General features: G+C 41.4%; 1 protein-coding gene across 2 annotated transcripts; it reads right to left on the bottom strand.

The window, feature by feature from the left end:
* Window positions 1–236: 236 nt before the first annotated feature.
* On the bottom strand, window positions 237–9200 carry DYRK3 (dual specificity tyrosine phosphorylation regulated kinase 3). 2 transcript variants are annotated; one of them, XM_069459544.1, is made up of 3 exons: window positions 9124–9200; window positions 7121–7232; window positions 237–1814 (listed from the first exon to the last, which is right to left on the bottom strand). In XM_069459544.1, the coding sequence occupies exons 1-3, from the start codon at window positions 9198–9200 to the stop codon at window positions 237–239; spliced, it is 1767 nt and encodes a 588-aa protein (XP_069315645.1). The 2 variants fall into 2 exon arrangements, with proteins under 2 accessions (XP_069315645.1, XP_069315646.1); XM_069459545.1 differs by lacking the exon at window positions 9124–9200 and adding an exon at window positions 7910–7926.
* Between the last annotated feature and the right edge of the window lie 3931 nt (window positions 9201–13131).

Consider the following 13131-nt stretch of genomic DNA (forward strand, 5'->3'; position numbering starts at 1 on the left):
ATGCATTGACCTATAAAAAGTCATTTAATGTATATTCCAGATGGCCAATACAAGCTGGTTAGGTAATTAGCCCTTGAAGAATTCTTTTACAGTCATATAAAAACGTTTTGCCTTGTTAAAAAAAGAAGTCTAGTCTAACAAAAACATATCCACCAATGGGCTTGCCTTTTTTTTTTTTCCATTTGCAGGTTTGCAAGGTAATTAAAAATATGCATCTCTGAGCATATTGCTGTCCATTAGCTAATCAGTTTTGGCAATACACTGCAGAGAGGTATACTGCCATTGGTTTCTGACATTAAGTTAGCTTTAAGCTTATTGGCTATTCCAACAACTGGCGGCAGCTTGGAACCCAGTCCCTGGAAAGCATTTGTGGGATTTACTACCCGTTTCCCTGACACTTTATCTACAGTGGTAAGAGATCTGGGCATAGACTTGCTAATCCAAGGGTGTCTTAATGCTTGGGCTGGGGTCAGACGGGCAGAGGGGTCCCAGTGAAGACACCTTTTCAAAAACTCTATAAACAGGTAGTCATCGCACCCTTTCAGTGCTGTCCCCCAGTCTTTGCTGCCTGGGGGACCCCGCTTTTTACCCCTTCGTGAGCGACCCCCCACAAGCACAACCCTCCCATCTGCCTGAGTAGTCACAGAGCAATAGCGAGGCAGGCCCTTGGAGTTGATAAAGTACTTGGCACGTTTAGATTGCTCCAGAAGTTTTGGTGGTGGCATCCCCAAAAGCTCCATCATGCAGGCCAACTGGTCTCCTTCATCCTCTCCAGGGAAGAGAGGCTGTCCTGTTAACAGTTCTGCAAGGATGCAGCCAAAACTCCATATATCGATGGGTGTGCTGTAGCGGCTTCCTAAGATGATCTCCGGAGCTCTGTAGAACCGAGACTGGATGTATGTGTAAAGCTTCTGGTACTCGAAACAGCTGGACCCAAAGTCAATGACCTTGGTTGCACTGCGCCCATGGTGTTTCAGGAGAATGTTTTCTGGCTTTAGGTCACAGTGAATAATCTTATTTTTGTGGAGAGCATCCAAGGATTGCAAGATGGATTGAGCAAACTTGCGTACTAACTGTACGCTAAAACCTTGAAATTTGTTTTTTTTGATTAGCTCGTAAAGGTCTATGCTCAGCAATTCAAAGGCCATGCAAACGTGGTTCCGAAATGTGAAACTTTCCAGCATGTGGATAACGTTCATGCTACCAGTTTTATCCTGTTTTTTAAGATGCTCCAAAATCCGGATCTCCTCAGCTGCTTGACGATGGAAACGCTTCTCATTTCGCACCATTTTTAGGGCCACGTACTGTCGAAGTTTGTGATCATAGACCCGGGCTACCTGCCCAAAACTCCCCTTGCCAATAATTTTCAGCACCTCATATCGATACGCAAGATGGTCTCGAGGTACGTGAATATAGGACCCATCTGCATCATCATATCCCCCATTGTTGGGACCACCAATAACTCCCTGTCTTTTTTTGGCATTTGGACCCACAAAGTAAATTTCTGGATAATTGATGATTTCCAGCTTCTCATAAGCAGTGAGGTGGTGTTTATATTGCTTCAGTGCTTGTTCTGGAGTCAGAGGCACCACTTTGGGTGCTTTGGATGAACTGCTGGATTTTACTGAATACAAGTTATCTGAACTTTTACCCTGAGAAACAGTAGGAGAGCACTTTTCAGAGTCATTGGTACCATCTGACTGAAGAATATCGGATCTTTTGTTGCCAAATTCTTGGAACAGCTGTTCTACCTTCATCTCACCTCCATTCAGAAAGTGCTGAGTATGATCTCTTATTAACTGCTCAGTGGTAATCTATGAAAGAGAAAAATGAATATAATGTTAAAGTCACTAAAAACATTAGAAAGATGAAAGGATCTTCCCTCCTCTGACTTAGTAATAATAGCTGAACATGTCCAGCCATGTTTATTTTAAGGTTGAAATGACCCAAAAGGGAGATAAGAAAAGCAATAGTCTCTAGAGACTTGTGTTACATTAATCCTTAGTCTCCCTGAGTATTATGGCCACTCCAATCCCCTAGATGCCTTGTTTTGTTCAAGATGATCTTACCACTCCCTTAACATGCTAGGTTCCTTCTTACAGGTATGTCCTTGTACGGAGAATCCTTTTACCCTTTGGCACCCCTTCCCAGCCCACTCAAATCCTATACTCCTTCGAGGCCCAATTCAAGTACTCTCTTCCTCTTAGAAGTACTCTGAGCCCATGCTAATTAACTTCACATCTTAACTGCAGCTTTTGAGCCCGTACCACACAATTCGGCACTTGCTTATATATGCACACTGTCTTATATGTTTTACTAATTGTTTCAAGTATCTTCCCATATCTTAAGGGTATATAGCAGGATCAAAATAATGTATATTAAAGTGTTCTGTAAACAATAAGGCACTATTAAATGACAGAAGCAGGATTTGAATGCAGATCTTCTGACTCCCAGTCCGGGGCCCTTCCCATTAACAACACTCAGCACCAGGTTCTCCTAGCACCTACACAACTCTCTAGTAGTGCTGAATGCTGACTATGGCTGGAATCACCCAAGTCCTCATCATCTACTCCCACGTCCCCATATAAATTATTACAGCCTTCTAAGTCAGTTCACTGAATTACAAAAGTTCTAAGCCAGAGAGGACTCTTGAGATCGTCTGGACCAATTTTTTAAGTATCTGATAAATAACAGTGAGAATCCAAAGCCTCAGAGGTGCTTCCTATAAAATTCTTCCCCAGTAAGAGTCTCCATAATAAAGGAGCACTACTCCTTTTACTCAATTTTGCTTAACCTTTTCCTGGACGGAATAGTAACCCACAGAAGAAAGTTCTATTTATTCCTCTGAATTGAAATAAGATTATTTTAATTGAAACAAGATTCTTTGAGCCAGGTGTGGTGGTTCACACCCGTAATCCTATCACTTTGGGAGGCTGAGGAGGGAGGATTGCTTGAGGTCAGGAGTTCGAGACCAGCATGAGCCAAAAGTGAGACCCTGTCTCTACAGAAAAATAGAAACATTCGATGGGCGTGATGGTGTGGGCCTGTAGTACCAGCTACTGGGGAAGCTGAAGCAGGAAGATCACTTGAGTCCAGGAGTTAGAGCTTGCAGCGAGCTATGATGATGTCACTGCACTCTACCCAGGGTAACAGAGTGAGACTCTGCCTCAACAAAAACAAACAAGGCAACTGAACACTCCTTTTCCCAATCCCCTACCCTTTCATATTAAAAAAAATTTAAAATTAAAAAAATAAAGTGGACAAATCTTTAAAAATAGAATTTTAATATAACCTAAGCAAACCAAAAATTGTATTTATGTATTACCAAAAATAAAGGAATAAAAAATATCAAAAAATAAAAACATAAATAAAAAAGGGTAAAAAATTTTAAATGTTAGCATATCTCAGATAGGCCCCTAAATCTAGTTATGAAAGTCCTCTTTGTTCCTTTTATGAAGTCATTGAATCAGTTTAAATATTTATAGAGTTCTTATAGTTAAGTGAGGTATTATATGATCTTAAACAAAAACGATGCAGCCAGTTCATTGTAGCCAGTTAGTTTTAAAATAAAGAGGCCAGATGTGGACCAGTTATAGCTTCTTTCATACCAAAAAAGGGAACTATCACTGGTCATGAGAATAAATGGGCCCGCAGACAGAACCTAAATACTGTGCTAAAATGCAAATACAATGTAATATTTTTCCTATCAGTAACTGAGTCAAATAACTATTCTTGTTTTTAGAGATGAAGAAACAGAAATGAGCCACACTCATCCATCCATCCATTCAAAATTCACCTGAACACTTAATGTTCACTATTTAGCACCTGTGCTAAAAAGCAAGCTTTAAGGAACTACAGTCTATTAGGAAATAAATCTGGCTGAACTAGGGAAAGAATTATAATTGTTTGGTTTTAGTTAGATTTACATAACAAAAATGAACATCTGCATGCATATTAGCCAGTTTTCCTGAAAACTTACTACTTTACTTTAATGCACCTAAACATTTACTGCTCAAGTCTTTGGGACACATCCTGAAGAAATATGAATCAGAAGGCCTGGGATGGGGTCCTGGCTATACTGCTTAAAAGTTGCAGGTCCCTGGGCAGGTAACTTTAACCTTTCTTAGCCCCAGTTTCTTTATTTATAAAATGTGGATAATAATACCTACTTGCAGAATGATGTGTGAGTCAAATTATAATTAATAATATATGTGAAAGACCCTCACAAACTACAAAACATTTTTAAAACACTGGTTCCAATTACACAAAATTCTCAATATATTAAGGTTTAAATTCCCATATACCCTTCCCTTCTCCTTTCCATTTATCTCCTGTCTGGTGGCTTCCTCCACATCTCCAGCCTGGTCTTCCTCCACCAAGAATCTAGCACTAAATACGCCTTCTGCTCAAGGAGGGCCCCACAACAGGGCTTTTCTTAGGACACACGGAAACACCTCACCCACTTTCTCCCCCACGTAAAACCTGCTTTCCACTCGCTATGCAATTTAACGTGTTACCTCTCCAGGGATATTTGAACTTTACCAGAAGATCAATGCCTTAACCCAAAGGAATGCCTCTCTAGGAACTGCAGTCATCAGTGACAAGCTGGTAGGAAGGGGATTTGTGGTCCAGGGTCCATCCCTGGAAATCTCACCTACTCTGCCTACATGTAAGGCTGCGCTGGCTCTGGAGGTCTTCGTTTCTGTTTGTGATAAAGAGAGGGTCTCAGGCACAGAACATTAATAAAAACAGACACAACAGAAATTTAATTTCCACATGACTAATACAGTAAGATTAAGGATGCCACTTGGATTTCCTGACTCATGGTTTTTCCTGAAATGAGCCTAAGTCTCTCTCCCTGCAAATTGGTCTTACTTTGCTCTCTCAGGAACTACACAGAAGTATCCAAAATTCAAAGAAGAGTCTTCTGTTCTTTCTGCAGAAGAATGGGCTAAAATTTTTTTTAAAAAAAGGTCTTTCAGATACCTAAAAGGGGCTGCCCTGCCCCTGCCCCCACCACCCTTCTGTAGGTTCGTCACTCCCACTACATCCTCTTTATCTCCCCAGATGTGTGTCAGGTTCCCTTGCTATCCTGTTCACATTCTCAACGTAGACTGCGCCTTATGTCTTTCTTGAAGTGTGGCTTCTAGAATAGGATACGCTATTTCAGGCGTAGTCCACTATGGAGATTATCATCTCCAGCAAATCTGGAGAATTCCAGGAAGACATTTTTCCATACAGGGAGGGGTTCTCTCCTTAGCTTACTTTCCTTTCATGTAAATAACTCAAATACTGGCCTGAATCAATTATATATCAAGTCTGCTGTGCTATAAATAAAACCTTCCTTCCATTGTTCTAGAAAAAATCTACAATGTTCACACATGTTGAAGTGTAATAGTTATAACACACTATATATTTCTGTATAGAATAGTAATCACAATAACCAAGCAATGTGTAAGATAGATTCTACGAAATATTTTGCTAACCATGTAATTATATCTAGAGAGACAGATAGTGTCAGATTTATCATATTTTATCTCATAGGAATGCTTCACATACACTGCTAATTTGAAGGGCTCATGGCGTTTCAAACAGAATCTTCTACTGTATTAATCAAGTCTTAAAGATCTTGTTGACAAATTCAGAAGGAAAATACCCTTCTCACCCAGAAACACCTTTTTCCCAGCTCCCAACCCTAAATCCCTGCAACATAAAACTTAGCCCAATAAAAGCCTATGGGCAGAAGATTTATAGTTTACAATGAGAACATAAGAGCATTCTGAATAAACAATGAAGCTAAAAGGACTTTGTGAAAAGGGCAACAGGGTCTTGGAGGGAGTAACTGCATAATGAACTATGGTGGCACCAAGAGGTCAAAAAATATTTTTTTTTAGCAAAGTTTGCAAAGACACCATTAAGTTAGAATCTAAAAACCTGTGCTTCCCAAAAACTGTTACTCTTAACACCATGCAGTCAGAAATTCATTTTAATCCTGAAACTTACAATTTAAGTGATCTACTAGAAGGCATTGGCCAACTCTGAATCAAAGTTAAAATGAAACTTAAGCCAGATGTTAACATACAGGCCCAATTGCAAAAAGTTTCTCATAGGGATGTTGTGATTGACAGCAAGGAGCCAAGAAATCTGGTGGTCAAAACAAGGGGTATGTGGCTCTGGGGTTCTCAGAGGTTTCTACTTGCAAAGAATAGAAAGAAACCCCACTGCCCTCCAGAAAGGACATTAAAAATCGGGTGATCAGCCTTCCAAATATTTTTAGCCCAAGCTTTGTATATTAGTAGCCTTTAAAGTGGTGAAGACGTTGATTATAAGCAAAAACTGATGAGAACTTAGAAAGGACTCTGAAAAATACAAGTAATTTTTTTCCATATAGGAACAATTCAGGTCTTAAACAAAAAAATGTGAAGGAGAAATATTACAAATTAGCCAATTCAATTATTCGATTTGTTCATTAGATGACAAATGCAGTAAATTTTAAAGTCACAGGATAGCTTCTCTTTGTCATGGAACTTGTCCAAACCCCTGTTCTGCCTACTACTCTGTATGCTGAGGGAATGTGAATTAATTTCATTATTATCTTAAGTAAAATGGTGTCAAAAGCTAAGTGTCTGCAGTTCCCGAAATGATTAAATGCATCAAAAACCAAACTGTACTGTTCAAGTTTTATTTATAACCTATATAATGTTACTCTTTAGCATACTAATAAGATAAACTGCATTTCTATCTTGAAGGGAAAAAAATCTGCAGATCTATGAATTCCAGGATGCTTTCTCTTCCTTGTTTTTATTAAAAAGAGCCTTTGTAATACCTTATATATATCATCCTCTATGAAAATAAGCATTATCTTCATAAAAGTAGCACATTATTTTTTTCCTAGTGCTATTATATATATATTTCTCCCAGTGGAAAATGAAAGAAAACAGTGGGCTCCAAATTAAAATCATTCTGAAAAGCTAAATTTGGACCACAGAAATTGTTATTCCAAAGTCAGGAGAAATCAAAAGGAAACAAAAGAGTCTAGATTGTCAGTGATCTGTAACTGGACCTGCACTACCTCTTTTCCAAGACAATTCGAGTGCAAAGAATTACTTCCTTTACTTACATTTAGTCTTCTGGGTGGAGGTGGTTCAGAAGGATTGCAGAGTACATTTGAACAGGGTGGGCATTTGGTTTCATCTATCATCATGAAGGTATCATAGACACCATCCCCCAATCTAGTTGAAAGGATTATAGATAAAATCTGTCAGTAACTGAAGAATATAAATTTGTATTTCCAAAACATCCTGTGTCTTAAGTGCTTCATATCTGCTTCAAGGAACAATAACAGAAATAAATGTCTACACTGCATTTTGGTATTGAATACAAACAACTGGGGTATTTGTCAGAATAGAGAAAATACATTTTTCTTCTCATTTTTTTTTTTTTAAGAAAGGACAGCATTTCTAGGTTTGTATTTTAAAATAGTTAAAATAAGTCTTACTTTCTGAATATTGTTAAAAAAAAATAGGAACTATCGAAATGATCTCATTTAACTTACTACTTGAAAAAGAAGGCTAGTTTGAATGTGAAGCCTAAAAACCAGAATAGAAAAAAATGACAGAGGTTAATTGTTTTTTCAAAGTCAGAGACCTGGATTCTAATCTCAGCTCTAACACTGGCTGTGCTACCTTCCCCTCTGAACCTGTTTTCCACATGTTAATGGGAAGAATAGTTCCAGTCTACACACTTATGAGTCTTACAGGCAAGAAATAAAAAGCCTTTTTAGGGCTGTCTTCTCTTTATTTATTTATGTACTTACCTGCTTACATCTACCTAATTTGTAGAAAAATACAATGAATACTACAGCAAACACTAAAGGGATGTTCTAAATTACAAAATGTACTGAATTTACTTCTTTTCCCACTTCATTTTCCCATGGATGGTAGAGGCAAAATGCTAAATGATGAAGGATCGTTTCTCTCTTATTTAACACTACACTATGGCTACACCACTGTAAAGGAACACAAAAGACAGAGGGGAATTATTTAATCCACAAGATGGCCCTGAATAATGTATTTCATCTGCTACCAAGAACGTGGGTTTCCCAGTCACAGACATTAGCATTTCATTGTATCATTTTACATGACACAATGAATACAACAGTGACCATGTTACAGGGGAAGAATTTTTTTAAATGTCTTTTAAAATATCCTGGAATATTTTAGTCACCTTTAAAAACTGTTTTGTTAAATTAGTTCTAGAGTTTTCCTGATTGATGTGTTATAGGAATACAAAAGATTAAAAAAAACCTACCACGAATATTTTCGGAATGTTCTCTTTTTAAAAACGTGCTCACATTCTTATGGAATAATTTATATCTTTAACAAGGAACTACTTCACAGACAGCAACCAAATATTCCAGATATAACTGACCCTTTGCCATAAGCTTGATAAAACAAACCGGGACAAGTGTCCACATTTATACAAAGAAAAAGACGGAAGACCTGCAAGATTTCCTGCTAACAGCCAAACGAAATTAACGACAGGAAATCTCCACGCAAATAAAGCGGGGTGTGGGGCGGGGGAGCTTCTCTCCATTTAGGTGTAAAACACAATGCAAGGTGGGGAATCTCTTAAAATAGGATCCGGAGAAAGCCCCACCCAGCACAGCCCCAAACCTGCACATCCAAAGCTAGACCGCACTCCTCTCAGCAAAGCCCCAAAAGTTGACCCTTGCTTATGTGCTCTAAGCAACAGGGCTTCTTTCAAAGATACTGCTCCCTGGCTCGCCCAGTTTGCTAAAAACCCCACAAAAAGTCCCAGGTTTTCAGAGTCCCTTACTATATACCCCCGATCTAAGGCATTAGAGATAATCCAGCAGTGGAAATTCTTCCTCTAACTCTGCTCTAGCCTCCTCCCAGGTTCACAGTGGGCTGCGGAGGGGGCGCTGGCGGAGAGGGAGCGGGGCGGACCGGTCCCCAAGAGAGAATCAGACCCCTTCCTTGGTCCCTCCTGTTGGGGGCTTGCTCAACCTCCAGCCCAGGCCTTCCCCGCCCCCCGGCCTCGCCTGCCAGCGCCAGCCGCTCACTTGGGCGCCCCCAGCCCGTTACCCCGCGGCGCCGTTACCTCCGCTGCTGGGGCGGGAGCCCGGTCCCGGGCGGCGCCGCATCCTTCCGCCCAGGCCCACGAGCCGTGCCTCCCATCTGCTAGCTCGGGACCCCCGCGGGGGGGAGGGGCGGCGGTTGGAGGGGCGGGCGGGCCGCGTCCACCTGCGCTGGGACTGCAGCCTCCCGGGCGCGACGCTCCCCCGGGGACTCCGAGCCACACACTGCAGCTCCGCGCGCCTCTGCTGCCGACTGGCCCGGGCCAGGAAAGGGGGAGAAGCAGCAGCACGGGTGGGAGGGGGAGCTGTCTGGTCGCCTGGCAACCGCGGCACGCCCCGGGAAACGCCTCTGCGCCACTGCGCGCCGACGCACAGGGGCGGGGCCAGAAGCCAGTTCCTGCCGCGCGGCGCCCCTTGGCCCCTGGCGCTGGCGCGGGAGGTGGGGGGCGAGGGGCCCACGGCCTACGCAGACGGGCTCGCGGGAGGCGACTTGGGCGCAGGGGCACGCGGCTGGGAGAGAGGAGAAGGGTCCCAGCGGAGGGTGGAGGAAGGTAGCAATTAGCCTGCAATTTCTGTCTCTGGAGTGCGGCCCGCCCCTCACGGTAAGTAGCACGTTGCAGCCTGGAGTTCTAAAACCTTCCCTTTCAGTATGAACTTAAAATGAATGAAAAAATACGTGCGTTGCTTCAGACTTTCCCCCTGCGGGGCAGCCCTCCGGAGAGTAATGAGTTATGTATAAGAAAGCAATAGTAAACCCATTTATTGACACTGTCCTTGCACTTATGAACGTTATTTTATTTAATCTCAGTAACCATATCAGATAACATCTCCCTTTTACAGATTTAGCTAGGATCCGGAGTTAAAGCTGGGGTTTGTCTGAGTCCCGTCAAACAGCATGCCACACAGATGGTAGGGCTCAAAGAGCCATTTTACAGTTGAGGAAACTGAGGCCAGAGGAGCGGTGCTTCTTCATGATCAGGTGGCCAAGCCTGAGCTACAAGTTTCAAATGCCCAGGCTTCTTGCTCCACCAGATCCCTAGGAAGGCCCTTCCTGTCTTTTATCCTATTCTAAGGATTGGTGGTGAATGTATTGTTTTCCTTTTCTGAAAAGTTAAGACACCTCAGTAACACCAGTGTCAAGCAGATTTCGATTGTTGGAACGACAGTGAGAGGAAAGGAGGATAAAACACGAACACAAGTGTTGTTTTCTTGAATGTGGCATGCAGTCAGATTTTGCAAACCTGCAAAGCACGAGGCAGTCTGATCCTTCAGGAGAGAACCAAACGTTCTCAAGATGCGGAACAGCGGCGCCACCTGGTGGGACTTTGGGACTCATTGTCCCAAGTCAACATAGCACACTCCCATAAATCTTAAAATTTCCATCCAAGGCTCATTTCCGTGTGACTAAAAGTCATATTCCGTGTTCTCATGCGTCCATGTAAAAATGCCCCTAAAGATTCAAAGTGTCTCTTCACTCTATAAATTAGGAATCTGTCGGTTTGGGGGACTGTATGATCAATGTTGCTTTAGCCTCTCTTTGGTAAAAATGTAAATAAAAAGGTTTTCTTCCACCATGATTTTTACAAATTTTCCAATTTTATACACTTTTTATGTTTGCCTCCTCCTCCCCCCACCCTGCAAGCAGAACAATCCTGCTTTCATAGGAGTTTGTATTTGAGCTCTTATGAAGCTTTTGTTTGAATAAAGAGTTCCATGGCAACAAAAAGTTTGGACTAGATTGTTGTTGAAGTCACTTCCAGCCTAAGATTGCAAAATTCTATTAAATAATCCCTGTTCTTAGAACTTATGTGGACACGTCTGACTATTGCCTTGAACAGTTGAATGGGACTTGCCCCCACAAGTTTTCTTACCTCATTCTGGATCACTGCTCGTGAGAGGTTTACATTCCCACTGTGTTTAAGACACATCTGCCAAAGCCAAGCTGAAGCATTCCTGCTCCCCTTCTTGCTCCTAAGGTGGCAAATGCAGACTCTCCCATTGTCTTTAGCCTATTGTTCCCATGGTCAAGGGAGGGAGGACTTCTTGAGGGTGCTGGAGCTTCATAAATTTCTGAACTTAGTGACCCAAGTACTTCCCAATGTTTCTTCAAAGAGCCCCTGTTTCCTAACACCATGGCTAGGTTAAAGTCCAATAAAAGATCTAGCAGGAACCTCCACACCCCCGTTGAGAAGCTGCCCTGTGTCCTCCAGCTCTTGAGCAGCTTCCACACCATTCATGCCCTTTCTTCCCCTCCAAAACCTCATTCAAGAGTAGTAAGAAGTCACTATTATCTTTCTCCGTGAAGTTAAAGCCAGATTAACCCACCATGGATTAGCCAAAGTCATATACGATGCCTGTGTGTCCTTTGAAGTCAATTCTAAGACATCTGCAAGATGAGGAACCTGCCAGTTCTATCACATGCACAAAATAAGGAAACAAAAAAAGCAACTATTCCAGGATTAAAAAAAAAAATGGAATATTCATAATGTAATCACAGCAGTTTCAAATGCACAGATTAAGAAAACATCCCTGTGGCCACATTCACCTGGAATTTTGTGATGAAACAGATGTTGGTGGGTTATGTTAAGTTTGAAATCATTTCATTGATATATATTTCTTTACAAAATGTGCCATAATGCATTTGATGACATATACATCACAAAACTGGAATACATTTTTAAAAAATTATTTGAAGAGAAACTATGAAATTCACTCTTTTCCACAAGCTATGTTGTCCTGAAATTCACCTGTGCTCCTGAAACACATACCTAACACATACCTGCTATTTTTGAAGCACAGAAATCTAGCTCACTGAAACACTAAAATCATGTCTTCTTTTTTCTGGAACCTCAGAAACTGTCTCTCTTCTGTGCCTCAGGCACCTCCTATTCCCACTCCCTTCCATCTGCCCAAAGATTTGAAAAATGCGCCATTAATACTTCTGAATCTTGAAACAACAAAGCAAACAAAAGCCCTGCCCACAGTACTGTACTATAGTCCTGCCTCTTCTAGTACTGTAAACATTTGATTCTGTGTCTCCTAAGCCCTAAGGTTTGTCCTTATTAACCTCAAACCCCAGAAACATTTTTCTTTTTCCAAAATTTCTGCCACCCCTCTTTGCTTGTTTCTCTGGAGTCAGCAAGACCAGTTCTACCTACAGCCCCTAAGGGGCTATATGAAGCTACATTTCGTTTTTTCATTTTATTTTATCTTAATAGATTTAGGGGGTACAAATGTTTTTTTTTTTTTTTTTTTTTTGTTACATGGATGAATTGTATAGTGATGAAATCTAGGCTTTTAGTGTACTGGTCACCTGAATAGTGTACATTGTTGAAACTATACTTCTCAAATCTTAAAACCTAACCAGGACTCTTTCTAATCATCCAAGTATTTATCATGTTCCAGGTACCATCTGCAGTGCTTTTAATATATTTGCTCATTTAAAACTTAACAGTAGTCCTGTGAGATAGGTATTGTCTTCATCTTACACTTCAAAACACAGTCTCAGATTAATAACTTGCCCAAGGTCACCCAGCTAGTAAATGGTAAACTGGAATTCAAATCCTGGTCTGTTTGATCTTAAAACCCAGTCCCTTGACTGCCTGTATTCTGCCTGTCTTTCCTGAGCTTGGTGGGATGGCCAAGACTAGACCACTGGACCCTTGAAGTCTGTGATATAGTTTCAACAATAGTTCCCCAAAGATTTCCATATCCTAATCCCCAGCATCTGTGACTATGTCACCTTAATCAACAAAAAGAGAGTTTGGAAATGTGAAGTTAAGGATTTTGAGATGAGGAGATTTTTCTAGATTACCTGGATGGGCCCAGTGGAATCACAAGAGGTCCTAATAAGATGGAAGGGGAAAGAAGGAGGGTAAGAGAGGGAAATGTGAGGATGGAAGCAGAGGTCAGAGAGAAAGATCTGAAGATGCTGTTGTTGGTCTTGAAGATGAGAAAGGGGCCATGGGTCAAGGAACGAAGGTGTCCCCTAGAACCTGGGAAAGGCAAGGAAACAAATTTTCCTCTGGAGC

The sequence above is a fragment of the Eulemur rufifrons genome, chromosome 27, assembly GCF_041146395.1.
Source record: "Eulemur rufifrons isolate Redbay chromosome 27, OSU_ERuf_1, whole genome shotgun sequence".
Classification (NCBI taxonomy): Eukaryota; Metazoa; Chordata; class Mammalia; order Primates; family Lemuridae; genus Eulemur; species Eulemur rufifrons.

Bases quoted from the DNA above. Each gene is read 5' to 3' on its own strand.
- DYRK3 (XM_069459544.1), bottom strand. From the start codon at position 9,200: ATGGGAGGCACGGCTCGTGGGCCTGGGCGGAAGGATGCGGCGCCGCCC. The intron at 7,233-9,123 runs GTAACGGCGCCG...CCTTTCAACTAG, and splicing joins CTCCCGCCCCAGCAGCGGAG to ATTGGGGGATGGTGTCTATG. The intron at 1,815-7,120 runs GTAAGTAAAGGA...TCTCTTTCATAG, and splicing joins CTCCACCCAGAAGACTAAAT to ATTACCACTGAGCAGTTAAT.